The sequence below is a fragment of the Rutilus rutilus genome, assembly GCF_951802725.1.
Source record: "Rutilus rutilus genome assembly, chromosome: 7".
Taxonomy (NCBI): domain Eukaryota; kingdom Metazoa; phylum Chordata; class Actinopteri; order Cypriniformes; family Leuciscidae; genus Rutilus; species Rutilus rutilus.
Genome location: NC_140221.1, coordinates 37151735 through 37164461, shown reverse-complemented (window position 1 = coordinate 37164461; position 12727 = coordinate 37151735). Strand labels below are relative to the sequence as shown.

Below are 12727 nucleotides of genomic sequence, written 5' to 3'. Positions count from 1 at the left end.
AGTCCATGTCATGGAGTCATCATATATTGTCACTACACTTCTGAGTTCTGGTTCTGGTTCTGTTCTGGTTCTGGTTCTGGTTCTGGTTCTGGTTCTGGTTCTGGTTCTGGTTCTGGTTCTGGTTCTGGTGGATTGCTAACATGGATTTTGAACCTTGCCTGATGACGACGAATTGGATTACGCTTTAATAAATCATTACCATCACACTGCTTTTGGATCTACCTATTTTCCTGTGTGTCCCCGTGACAGAAGTATGACAAAGTTGAGATTAAGAATAACATTGCTGATGTCTGATGAGATTATGGATTACACTATCCAGAAACCCAGATCTATTACAGGCGTGATTTAGAGTGTGCTAGCAAGCCTTTCTGCTCCAGGATCTGTCCAAAGAGTCGAGCAGCTTCCTCAGCACATCCACGATGGATGGTCAGTCCAAAACCTCCATGTCCGTAGTTATGGATGACCTGAGGTGAATGAAAACAGCATGTGTGAAAAGAGTTAAGACAATAAAATAGTGCTCTCTTCACTACAAGCTCACCTCAAATGTGTGTGGTCCAGATCGCATGGTCTCTGTCTCCAGTCTAACTTTACTGCGTGCGGGCCTAAGACCAGTCCAGTCCTCTACTATCCGGGCATGCTACAGAGAAAATATTTAGCAGATCTGTATAAAAAAAACACTCCTTAGATAACAAATCTAGACAACTCTCCTACCTGTAGACTGGGGTCAAGCTTGCAGGCATCTTCCCAGATTCTTTTATGGTCAACAGAACTGTTCTGCAGATTCCAGTTTCCTACTTGGAAAACTCCACCCACAGTGACTAAACGACTCCTGCAGAAACAAACTGAGTGAATCAGACCTAGGACAAATTTTGCATTTCATAATAAAAATAACTCAGAGATTAGGTAAACAAACACAGCATGTTTGCCTTTATCTATGTATGTCTTAATACAAATATACATTGACTGTGACCATAAAGAAACTCACCCAGGTATGATGTACGACGAATTATCTCCAGACGAGAAATTATTTGTGCAGATCCAGTGTTTTATCCAGGGAGCATCTACCTGTTGACATATAGCACAGAATCTGAGATGACACTGTTTTGTCTAAAACTCAAACCCTGATTGAATTTTATCCACTAAACCTCACCTTAATGATCTGTCCTCTTCCTGGTTTGAGCTCAGGATCAGGCTGTAGATCTCCTGATCGGACACCAGAGCAGTTGATGATAACATCAGCACCACTATCTGCCAGCTGGAGGACAATTTTTTGCAAACTTTGAGCACAATCACTTTACAACTGGATAGATGAGGTTCTCAGTTATAAGTGGGTCAAAAACTGGTTGCTATTCTTGTCTTACTAAACTATGAAGTTCCACTGCATCTAGTATGAGTGATACAGAAAACTATAACTGTTATATTATGATATTATAACTGTTTAAGTAAGGAATAATTGACAACGGGCCGGTGAATTATTAGACAATAATGCAGTAATGCAGTTAAGACTTGCCTGGAACTACTTTAGCCGTGCGTTTCCTTGAAAATAATTGCACACCTTAGAACAATTCGTCAACCAATCAGATTCAAGCATTCAACAGCCCCGTAGTATAATATGAATTATTTTAAATAAATCAAATGTAGCTTTTCTTGTGGATTTAATATTGATTTATAATTTCTTGAATTGAACATCTATATTAAAGCTTTTCAATTATTGAAATGATTGAAAGTAGTCCAAAAACATGCACAAACCTCTTTAAATGAACCAATCTTTCTCTGATGAAACTTGACATTTCTTTGTTTTAACCTGTATAGAGAACACCAGAAAATTATTAAAATGTATATGTTAGACATCTATATGTATATGCATACAGTATGCAACTTCATCCAACTTCAGGTTACTGTTAAGATCTCTCACCAATCCATAAGCCATGGCAGGTATGTCTTTCCTTCAATCATGGTAGTGGTGTAGAACCATCCATAGCTGGGAAATGGACATATACGACACTGAGATCAATTACATTTCAGTTGAACTGAACTTAAATCAATCAAACCGAACCTTAAACATCAGCACTTAAAAATGTATAATACAGTAGGTCTGCCCTGACTCAATTTGAATGTCCAATTAAGCTGAATATTACTCCATGTCTTGTACGGGACTTTGACACTTAAAACAATGTCAGCAATATCAGTTGATATGATCAGCAGTATCATTAAACTTGTGATTAGATCATGCAGGTGATATGTACCTGTATCCCGGGAACATATCAAGTTCACGTTTAGTTAGCTGGCGAAAGCCCAACACAGCGTCTTTATATGAGGGGTCCTGTTTGAGAGGAGCAGAGAGACAGCTACAAAATATGCCTGAAAATTTAGCATTGTTTCCGTTCAATGACATACCATCTGCATGCTATATGAGCTACATTAAATTTCACACTACTATCAAGCATTTTAAGGAGGGAAATGAGAAGCTTCTCACTGGTACAGTTTCAGTGCACAGGTCGTAGCCAGACTGGAGGAAGATTCCCATTTTCACTGAATCGGGAGAGCTGAGGAAACTTTGTAGATAATCAAATGTCTCTTTGTTCCATTTACTGTAAAAAATAAAATAAAAACATTTTATTCTCTACTAGATTATACAGCATCTCTGAAGCTTCAACTGTTTCATATGCACTTTTGGATTCACTCAAATGAAAGCTCACGTCTCTTGCACGTTCCCCTTGTCATATAGATACGGCTGCCAGAGTCCAGCTGCCCCGTCACTGGTGGTGAGTGGAGTTAAGACATCAGCATACACCTCTATGGTGAGGGGGGTGACCCGGCCGTGGAAGTGCTGGTAGATGCTCTGAGCCGTGGAGAGGCCGATGACCCCCGCTCCAATGATGCACACCTTCATGTCTGCAGAAAAAAAATGCCATAACAGGCGAATACCTTTTTTTGTAACTCTTTGTGCTGCTTTGAACACTTCATTTTTTTTATCTTGCTGCAGGTCTTTTGTAGTCACTCTGGGTTTTTTTTTTACTTCTCAGAAATCTGGTTGCAGCCGCTGATAGCTTCCTTTTTCTGCCCCGTCCAGGTAGTGTAACCACTGTTCCTTTAACTTTGAAATTGCGAATTATGCTCCCAGCAGTGTCTCTAGGAACATTTAGTGCCTTCGCTATACCTTTTTGTATCTTGTTCCTTGTTTGTGAAGGGTGATAATATCTTCTCTTAACTTTTTGGACCATTCTTTTGACTTAGCCATATTTCTAACATGCAGTCAAACGTGACACTCAACAAACCTAGCCAGTTTAGATATTTCATGTGTTTTAGCTCAAGCACACTTGGTGCAACTAATGAAGCCCTTGATTAGTTGCATCAGGTGTGCTAGAGACAACACTTGTTTTGCAGATTTGTGCTGTTGTGAGGCATTCCATTTAGAAGGTTGAATCATTTTGAGACTGCGGACACCTTTAAAAGTTGCATTTTCAGTTGAAATTTTAGAAACCACTTGATGAACCATTGTGTTGAGCTATTTCAATTACTTTTGTTTGATTTGTATATTGAAAACAGCTGAAAGTCTGTACATTTTGCAGATAAACCTGATTTGCAATGGGGGTTGAATAATTTCGATTACAAATGTTGGAAAGTTCTTTGTACAACAGTTCTTTTTATTTCTACAATTAATTTCGGCTTTGTCTTTGTATCTTATGTGCAAATAAAATGTATCCCTTTCCATTTTAAACATTATCACCAATGCTGCCATGTGACTAATCTTGAAGAAATCTGCACATGCAAATGTATACATATATGCAAACTGTTTTCCTTATTGGTCACCTTTATGTAAAAATCCATTGCACAGAAACACAGTTTCACTCACCTGAATTAAGTTGGCCAGAAGTTTTCTCAAAAAAACTATTAGGAAAAGTCCCATATGCTCTTATTGCCTCTCTCTCACATGCACTGCCTTATGACCGATCGATTTAAGCAGAAACCAGAATTTTAACTGCTTTAATTCGTTAAGACTTTGCACAAATCTTGGAGGACGGGGTAAAGTCCACTGGGTTATGTTAGAACCAGCCTCTAGTGGCCACTTCTTGATGTCTGTTAATTATTACACTTGAGCAAATCCGTTTTTGAATTAAATTCATAGATCATCTTTGGTAAAACTTGGTAAATATTACCAGTTAGCCTAATATTAATGTTATGTTAACATAAAAACACACACAGAACAAGATAAATAATGCATACAATAAAGGAATTATATAGGCTATATATACACAGACACGTATACGGTATACCGGTATATATATGTATATATGTATATATATATATATATATGTGTGTGTGTGTATATATATATATATATATATATACATATATTAAATGCATGTAACAATATTTCTGTTAGCTTTATTTGGTCATTTACAAAATGATGCACATAAACATATACAACACCTTATTGTCAACTAAAATTTCTTTCCTCCCCCATACCACCCGGATGTTTGGCTTGAGTGGATTTTATGCTTTATGGTGAGTGTTTTAATTCAGTTCAGGGGCTCCAATATTTTGAATCTTTTATTTTTTATTAAACGTTACAAAGCATTAAAGCAATACAGATAAACATGAGAGAGAGAAAAGAAAGAAAGAAAAAAAATATATACACAGACACAAATAAGTTGCCAGGGTAACAAAACGTCATTGAATCACCCATTCAACCGATTTGTAATTGGACCGAGTGATTTACGACTGCAAAATTACTTTAAACATACATGAAACAGTGCATTAGGGTTGGGGCGGTGGGCGATATTTTTTTCCTCAGGATGGTAGGGGAAGACTCATGAATATTCATTAGGGAAGTCATCCCTGATTGGTCTGATGACCTACCCCTAACCCCACCCCTAAACATACCCGCCACTGGGGGTCTGATGACCTACCCCTAACCCCGCCCTAAACCTACCCGTCACTGGGGTTAAGACCAATCAGGGATGACTTCCCCAATGAATATTCATGATGAGTCTTCCCCTACCATCCTGGGAAAAAAAATATCGCGGTGGATTATGCCTATCTGTCTTACTGCATGACATGGCTTTTATCAGGCAAAAAACAAAACAAAGATCGCCTAATTAAACTGAGTTTCAGTAACCTCCTCCTTGCCCTTACATTCCCACAAACAAGAGGTGCACCCAGTTAATTCAATATATCCAAAGAGATTCAGATTCAAAACACTGACTCGTTCAGTAAAGGCGTGTTCGTTCAGTCCAACCAATGATTTGCTCCATTCTCAGCCCATACTCGAATGCTATTGGTCCATGTAGAAGTCAGTCTTTGAAGTCTTGAAAGCAGGCTCTCGCTTCGAAAGAGAGATAGATTCGGTGAACAAGAATGATTCGTTCACATAAAAGATTCATTCAAAAACATTGAATCGCAAACTCCACTACAGGCAGCAGCAGTAGTAGTCCGTGTTTCAGCCACATGCGGCAGTGAGTAATAGAGAGAGAGAGAGAGAGAGAGAGAGAGAGAGGTGGGGGTGAGTAAGCGAGAGAGAGGTGAGTAAGAGAGAGAGAGGCACCAAACATCATCCAGCTCATGTCAAAGCGGATTCACCGACACAAACAACGCCGATCAGCGGCTCAGCCATATGGCCTTTTAACAGTCAGTGGCCCCACCGAGCGCGTGGAGTTGCAGCACAGTCCCCGTGTATCTGGCGCTGCTGCTGCTAGGGGAAAATCCGCTAGTCGGTTTAGCTTGTGACAGTTAGACTGGCCGTTGTGCTGGGAGATTTCCATCCATGGCTCTGGTAACCCTGCAGCGCTCGCCCACTCCCAGCGCGGCGTCCACTTCCAGCACCGCCACCACCAACGCGGGGGAGGTAAGCGGAAATAAACACGCTGAGAAGAGATGATGTAATGTTTTATAAAATCCATAAAGGGACGCATATAATTTAGTCACGTAGGCCCAATGCTAATACAGCTCAGGCTGTAGAGCTAACGTTAACTAGCGGGATGCCATCAGGGTTGATGGAGGATTGAACGCTGTGTCACTCTGTTGTGAGATGACACGATTCGCCTTGGGGGCTTTTTATGCACTATAGCCTACATACTTATGTATATTATATACATAAACTAGTCACACATACATAACTTACATATACGTTGTTGAGTTGTTCTTGATCAATCACCTTCATCTTGTGTGTTTTGTGGTTTTGCTTAATCTCTGCTGGTGTTATGGTAGTGGTTAGATGAGGTGTGATGCTCTTGATTTGGATCCTGATCAATTCTGTCACCAGGAGAGAGAGTTTGACAGGGCTGTTGTACTTTATTGAGCTAATGGCTTGCTTCCAGGCTGTCCTGCGATTTGTTGTTCAACGATTGTGAAAGAATGCGTCTAATTTTAGTAAACGAACCACAAAACACTGCGTTTTGTTTGGTACAGAGTACAGACTGGTTTAACTAAGGATTAATCGTGGAGACCATGCCAAGTCTTAAAGGGGCACTCAGTATGTTTTACTACAACTTTATACAAATGAATGACACTTTTGGGAATAAATCATTGAAACTATTTACACCCACAAAAGATGTAAACTTCAGACATATCAGCCTATAAAAAGCTGTTATGAAGCGGGTCGTCACTTTATGGGTGCCGCTGTTGACATCACATGACCGACCATGTCATGCTATTGAGTGAGTCAGCGTGCAAAGTGCTTTGCAACGCATAAACATAAAAGTAATATAAGCTATGTTCTTTGATTATACTTACTAATTATGTATGTCTTTTTAATTTTGGGCTATGATGAGATATTTCATGGACCATGTTCCAAATGGTATTGCAACTATTTGGAATAGTTAAATAATAAAAATACCATCTTAATACCACTATCTTAATAAAACATGCACATCTTAACAAAACACATTTTATATATACAGACATGTCATAACAGTTGGAATTAATGGGACAGATTAGATAGCAAGATACAAACATAAGCACACAGGTTATGCCACTGCATTCTGTGGTTATATTTTTATTGAAAATATAGGCTAATGGCTTGTTGCTCTTGTCATTGTATGTATTAGTAAATGGAGGAGTTTGTTTTTTATCTCATGGTATTGTGTTGGACTGTGTGCTTCCATTCATTTGGTCAAGCCATTTTAACAGGGGAACTGTCAAAAAGGGGGGAGCTTTTTGGTCATGGTCTCTCCTGTATACAATGAAACTGTCCAACAACAGAAATACTGAACACTGCCTTCCCTGTTCCCCATAGTTCCTAATTTGTGCTTCCACAAATTAGTGTTATAGTTCGCTACCGTATCTGTGTGGTGCTAATCTGCAGGCGGTCAATTTTTGTTACACTAGCCCTTCATGAGCTGCTGTTCTTTGTGTGAAAGTTAAAGGTCTCCCCTCCCCGATGACTGCATTTCTTCTCAACAGAAATTTAAATCTAAGTCATTGTGTCGTGGCACAGCTAAGCTCCTCTCATGCAATGAAAGGCCTCCTGTTTTTACCTTTTCATTAGGAGCGGGACCCTTTTAGCCGGTCTCACTAGGAGAGCTGAATGGCCTTTATTAGTTAGTGCTTCTCAGGAGGTGGTTCTGAAAAGTGTCAGGAAAACCCTGCTTTTTTTAGGAATGGTCTTGTAGGTTTTAAATAGTCTTTCCTACATGAGCACCCCACCTTCATAAATTAATAGTTCCTCTGACATCACAGTTGTCTTAGAAAAACCATTGTACTAGTTATAACCAGTAGGAGGCGCTAGCTCTACACATTTGAATGATAGAGCACAAAACACTTCCATCAGATACTGTTGTATTATGAGAGTACTAACTCTTGCTTTATGAATTATTGATATTTGTGTACTATTTTTATTATATACACACAGTTCAGGGCATAAATCATGCTTTAATTCGGTTTCTGTCGCAGTACCAGGGTCAGATTAACAACATTCTTGAACCTCTTAGCAAATGTGGTCTTTTTCTTCTTAGTTGGACCAGACCTTCGTTTTTCCCCCCGATTGTTCCTATCTTTAATCTTTAGATATATATAGTCTTAAATCTAAGAATGATTGCATAATGCGCTACGCTAGTGAGGACACACACTATTTAGAATTCACAGCACAACCTCAAACATGAGGACTGGGAACATGCAGCTGCAGTGATGTCATCTCATGCAGAGAGAGAGAGGGATAGAGAGAGAGAGAGAGAGAGAGGGATAGAGGGATAGGCTAAATAGAAAGAAGGTGTAGAGAACTCATTTTTTGAGGAATAATTACGGTGATGTAAGTTTGGTTTTAATGTTCCAAGGGTAAAAATCTGTGCAAGCTTTGTGTGATTCAGGTTAAATTCAACATGAAATCAAAACATTCTTTATGTCGTATGAGCATCTTTTTTCACGAAAACACTTAAGGCAAATTTCTGATGAATAAAAAAAAAAAAAAAAATTCAATAGAATATAGAGACAATAAACATGGCTTTAAATCTTCTAGGCGGGTCTATCAGTAGTTTTCAGGTAACAAATACTACAGAAATGAAAGTAATCAAATGTTAAATAAAACTGGATAGTTCTCATTGCAAACACATTAATGCTTACAATTAAAGTTACAAAAGTTATTCGGTCAAGAGCAGCGAATGATTTTCTTTCTGTCTTTTGTTCTTTATTTAACATGACAAACTGCAGCAGGTTTATTGGGCTGCTGTCACTTTAAGAGCTTATGCACTTCACCGTAGAGAGAGTGAGAACGTGCAGCTGGTATCGTTGGATCGATACTGCAGAAAAGGAGTATTGGAACAGTTTCAGATATTTCAGTGTTGATGCATATTAAAATATCAATATTTTTGCCAACACTACAGAACTTGCTGAAAATTACACAGGGTTTTGGGGGGCTTGGAGTGCTCTTGATGACGCTGTACATTACTTTATTTTAATAGCAAAAATTTACTGAACTAATGATGATTCTAAAAGAAAAAGTGACCGGGAGTCTACTTGGGCTGGGGGGAAAAATCAATTCACCTAACTATCGTGATTTATTTTTAAAAAATGATTTAAATTTAAATGTAAATTTTTATTACAGAATCTATATTAAGTCATATTAATTTGCTTTATTTTAGTCCTTGCTTATAGACAAGGCGGAGAAAAGTTACCTCTTTTATTTCAGCAGGGTGATATGTGTTGTATCGGTGAGTAATACATGACGTCATATCTCTTACTAGTTGACAAGAGAAAGTGAAAAATGGCGGTGGCATCAATGTTCTTTTAAAAATGTAATTTTGCTATTGAAGAAACCCCAAATAAACTGGCAAAAATCCATAAGCAGGCACTGCTGGCTTGACAATTAATCTATAAACATAGCTTTTCACCACATCGGTACTTTATATGGAATAATAGAGATATCTTGTTAAAAAAAAAGTCTATCTTTAATTAGACTTGGTATGACTATGGAATACTTACGGTTAGTCAGATGCTTAATGAACAAGGCCTTTTATCATATATTTATATCATATATATGTTTAGCATACATCATTGAAGTGGACAAGACCATTAGCATTTCTCTCAAAAAAATGACCAAAGAGTTTCGATATTTTTCCTATTTAAAACTTGACTCTTCTGTAGTTACATCGTGCACTAAGACCGACGGAAAATGTAAAGTTGCGATTTTCTAGGCTGATATGGCTAGGAACTATACTCTCATTCCTGCGTAATAATCAAGAAACTTTACTGCCGTACCATGAGTCCAGCAGGCGTAATGATATGACGCAGCGCCTGAAAATAGGCTACCTTCCGTCAACATAACCAATGTGACAACCTGCTTGCACAGGGAGCGTTGGAAGTTACCGAGCTGGGGACTATTTTCAGGCGCTGCGTCATATCATTACGCCTGCTGCACTCATGGTACGGCAGTAAAGTTTCTTGATTATTACGCAGGAATGAGAGTATAGTTCCTAGCCATATCAGCCTAGAAAATCGCAACTTTACATTTTCCGTCGGTCTTAGTACACGATGTAACTACAGAAGAGTCAAGTTTTAAATAGGAAAAATATCGAAACTCTTTGGTCATTTTTTTGAGAGAAATGCTAATGGTCTTGTCCACTTCAATGATGTATGCTAAGCTATGCTAAAAGTGGTACCGCCAGACCCGGAGATCGGCTGAATGGATTCAAAAAACGGTAAAACTCAACTGTTTAACTCTGGGGGAGTTGTAAAATGAGCCTATTTCCAAAAAAAGTGGAGTATCCCTTTAAGACATGCACCAAAAAAATAGGTATTCCAGTTGTGGAAAAAAGTTTATACAGAAAAATATATACGAAAAAGAAATGTTACAAAACAAAGTTGTTAAAACTCATCAAATATTGAGCTCAGTGACAATGCAGATGTGGCTTACATAAGTGTGTCAAAATATAGGTGCATCTTAAAAAGGTATATTGATTTTTTTCTTAAACGCTCTATCAATACATCACATCATTTGTCATAATTAGATCTTTATCAATGTATCGTTACACCCCTATGTTTTATGGGGCTTTATGTGAAGTTTGACAGCCCCAGTCTTCATTCACTTTCAGTATATTGGAAAGACCAGGAATTTCCTAAATTCTTACAGATTTGGAGCAACATTCGAACTAGTCCTTTAATTCACGTTCTTATTGTGCATATTTGAATTACAGAATTAAAATAGGTTTGCGAATCTTCAGGAGCGCAATATTGATTTCTACATTCTTATTTTTCAGCGTTCGCCCCACGCTGTCTGTTCTTCCACTTAGTAAATCACAGAAAACCCTCATGCCTCCATAAAGTCTGTTTCTGTTCACAAATCCCAGTATTTCCTCTCCTCATTCTGCCCTGCTTATAAAGTTTTACAAGCCCAGCTTCTGCTTGAAGGGACAGATTTTGGTACGTGACAGAAACCCTGGCGCAACCAATTCCCCTGTCACGGTTTCTTCCCCTGCAGGCATCTGTCACATCTGACCATGGCACACTGCCCTGCCTCCATTAAGTGCTACATACCACTATCAGTAACCTAATAACCAGGGCCGTCACTTTCACATACAGTGAGGAACTATTTAAAAAAAAAACTCTTTGTTATGATGAAACATTATCTCAAGGAGAGGCCCCGTTGTTCACGTTTCAGCTTTGAGAGAACATTTCTCCTTTGTCATATTACGCTGCTGTGAATAGTGAAATATCAAAGCTTTTTTTGTTATTTAGGACACATAGGTCTTGTATTGTATTTAAATGTTACACATTAAGCAGAGAGAGAGAGCGATAGATCATGTGAAGGGAAAAAAGAAACATGTTTAGGCCAGATTGTTGTGCGTTGCGCTGGGTTTGAGTCGGGTGAGGTTGTGGAATTTGGAAAAGTTCCGAGGCCTGAGGGATTTTGGCCTCTCCGTTATTTATTCCGGTATTGTGCTGACATTTTCAAACAGATGCTGAATTTCTAACTTATAATTTGGTTTGGTAGAAGATGTGTGAAGACGTCATTTGATTTATCACATCAGAAAAGATGCATCCTGCTCTGTTCTTTATCTTAAGGCTCAAAGCAATACAATTTAAAATAGAATAGTGTGGACATGTCTTAGTGCTCTTTTGTTTTAGATAACTAACTTCTGTTTTCATTTCTTTTTCTTTTCCCAGGACTTTGGAAGTGACGATGAGCGCCGGCTAAATCAGAGGTAACAACTGGCTTTTGAATGCAAGTTTTTGTATATTGTTGGTGTGTGTGAGTGTGTTCTCAAGGTCCAATCTGTCAGAAGCAGATGATGAAGAGTGTGTCAGTTCCATGATGGGAGGAGTCTTCATCGCACCCTGTAGTTTGAGAGATGGTTCTTTTCCACTGTTCTAACACATATAATCAAGGCTATCTGAGGCCAGGCGTCTGATCACTACTTTCACGACAGCTTTAACACCAGAGTGGCTTTTTATTACAGTTTCAGTTCCTCCTCGACTGAAGAGAGGTCAAGTGAGTTTCATTTGATGCAAACATCTTGCTGGCTTTCACCTATTGGACACTGTATCGCTCCTAATGAATATTCTTATTAGCGTTATCTGGTTCCTTGTAATTCAATGACTGTAGAAGACAGATGGATGAAGTGGTGTTTAGTAGAGCTACCTTATGTGCCTCTACCTACATATTTGTAAAACTTACCTGTACATACAATTCACTGCGATTTCTAACTGAAATGAACATTAGTGGCAGTAAAACACCAACAACTTTTATTCCTTTTCCCACAAATTATGATTACATTGGCAGATTGATTTATTTTCACATGGTTCCTTGCACAATGCTGTGACCTCAAAACACTTTTAGCATAGTGTATTATTTGAAAAGTAAGACACTTTGACTATAACAAACAGAGCTCAAAGACTTGTATGCAAGCTGAAATGGCAAAGTTAAATCAGCAAATGCACTGTCATCTCACTTTGCTTTTGTTAACGCTGTTGGTTAGGTTTAGGGTAGGGCTTAGTTCAGGTGGTAGTTTCGGATAAAACTGAACACATGCAAGAAGCAACGCAATACCATTTTTGCAGAAATGTTGTCAACCTTGTTTGGTTTTTTAGTTGCGAAATTGCAAGGAAGTATGTGGATGCTTTGTGAATCTTTTTGACTGACAACCGGTTCATTTGTTTGTGAATCCTGTCTGTCATTAATGCCGACTAGATTTTTTGTCAATTTGTATTTTTTCTGTCGCATTTGCAACCATTTCACTCACACTCCGAAGCCCTGATATGTTATGACATGATTCATGTCGATTCAGTACTTTGT

At 38.5% G+C, this 12727-nt stretch overlaps 2 protein-coding genes across 2 annotated transcripts in view; one reads left to right on the top strand and one right to left on the bottom strand.

The window, feature by feature from the left end:
• Nucleotides 1-242: 242 nt before the first annotated feature.
• On the bottom strand, nt 243-3960 carry dao.3 (D-amino-acid oxidase, tandem duplicate 3). Its single transcript, XM_084413586.1, has 11 exons — nt 3857-3960; nt 2700-2895; nt 2477-2591; nt 2247-2323; nt 1916-1981; nt 1750-1804; nt 1151-1255; nt 986-1065; nt 712-829; nt 539-637; nt 243-464 (listed from the first exon to the last, which is right to left on the bottom strand). Exons 2-11 carry the CDS (start codon nt 2891-2893, stop codon nt 333-335), a joined length of 1041 nt encoding a protein of 346 aa, XP_084269712.1. The 5' UTR covers nt 2894-2895; nt 3857-3960; the 3' UTR covers nt 243-332.
• Nucleotides 3961-5341: 1381 nt separating this feature from the next.
• The window catches only part of ssh1a (slingshot protein phosphatase 1a), a 37537-nt gene continuing 30151 nt past the window's right edge, over nt 5342-12727 (top strand). The window contains exons 1-2 of the mRNA XM_084413560.1: nt 5342-5848; nt 11599-11636. Coding sequence (XP_084269686.1) covers nt 5768-5848; nt 11599-11636 — 119 coding nt within the window. The 5' untranslated portion in view covers nt 5342-5767. The remainder of the gene's footprint in view (nt 5849-11598; nt 11637-12727) is intronic.

Coding starts and splice junctions, on each gene's coding strand:
- dao.3 (XM_084413586.1), bottom strand. CDS start 2,893: ATGAAGGTGTGCATCATTGGAGCGGGGGTCATCGGCCTCTCCACGGCT. Junction 1,982..2,246: donor GATATGTTCCCGGGATACAG/GTACATATCACC, acceptor TCCATTTCCCAG/CTATGGATGGTTCTACACCA. Junction 638..711: donor AGCTTGACCCCAGTCTACAG/GTAGGAGAGTTG, acceptor TTTTCTCTGTAG/CATGCCCGGATAGTAGAGGA.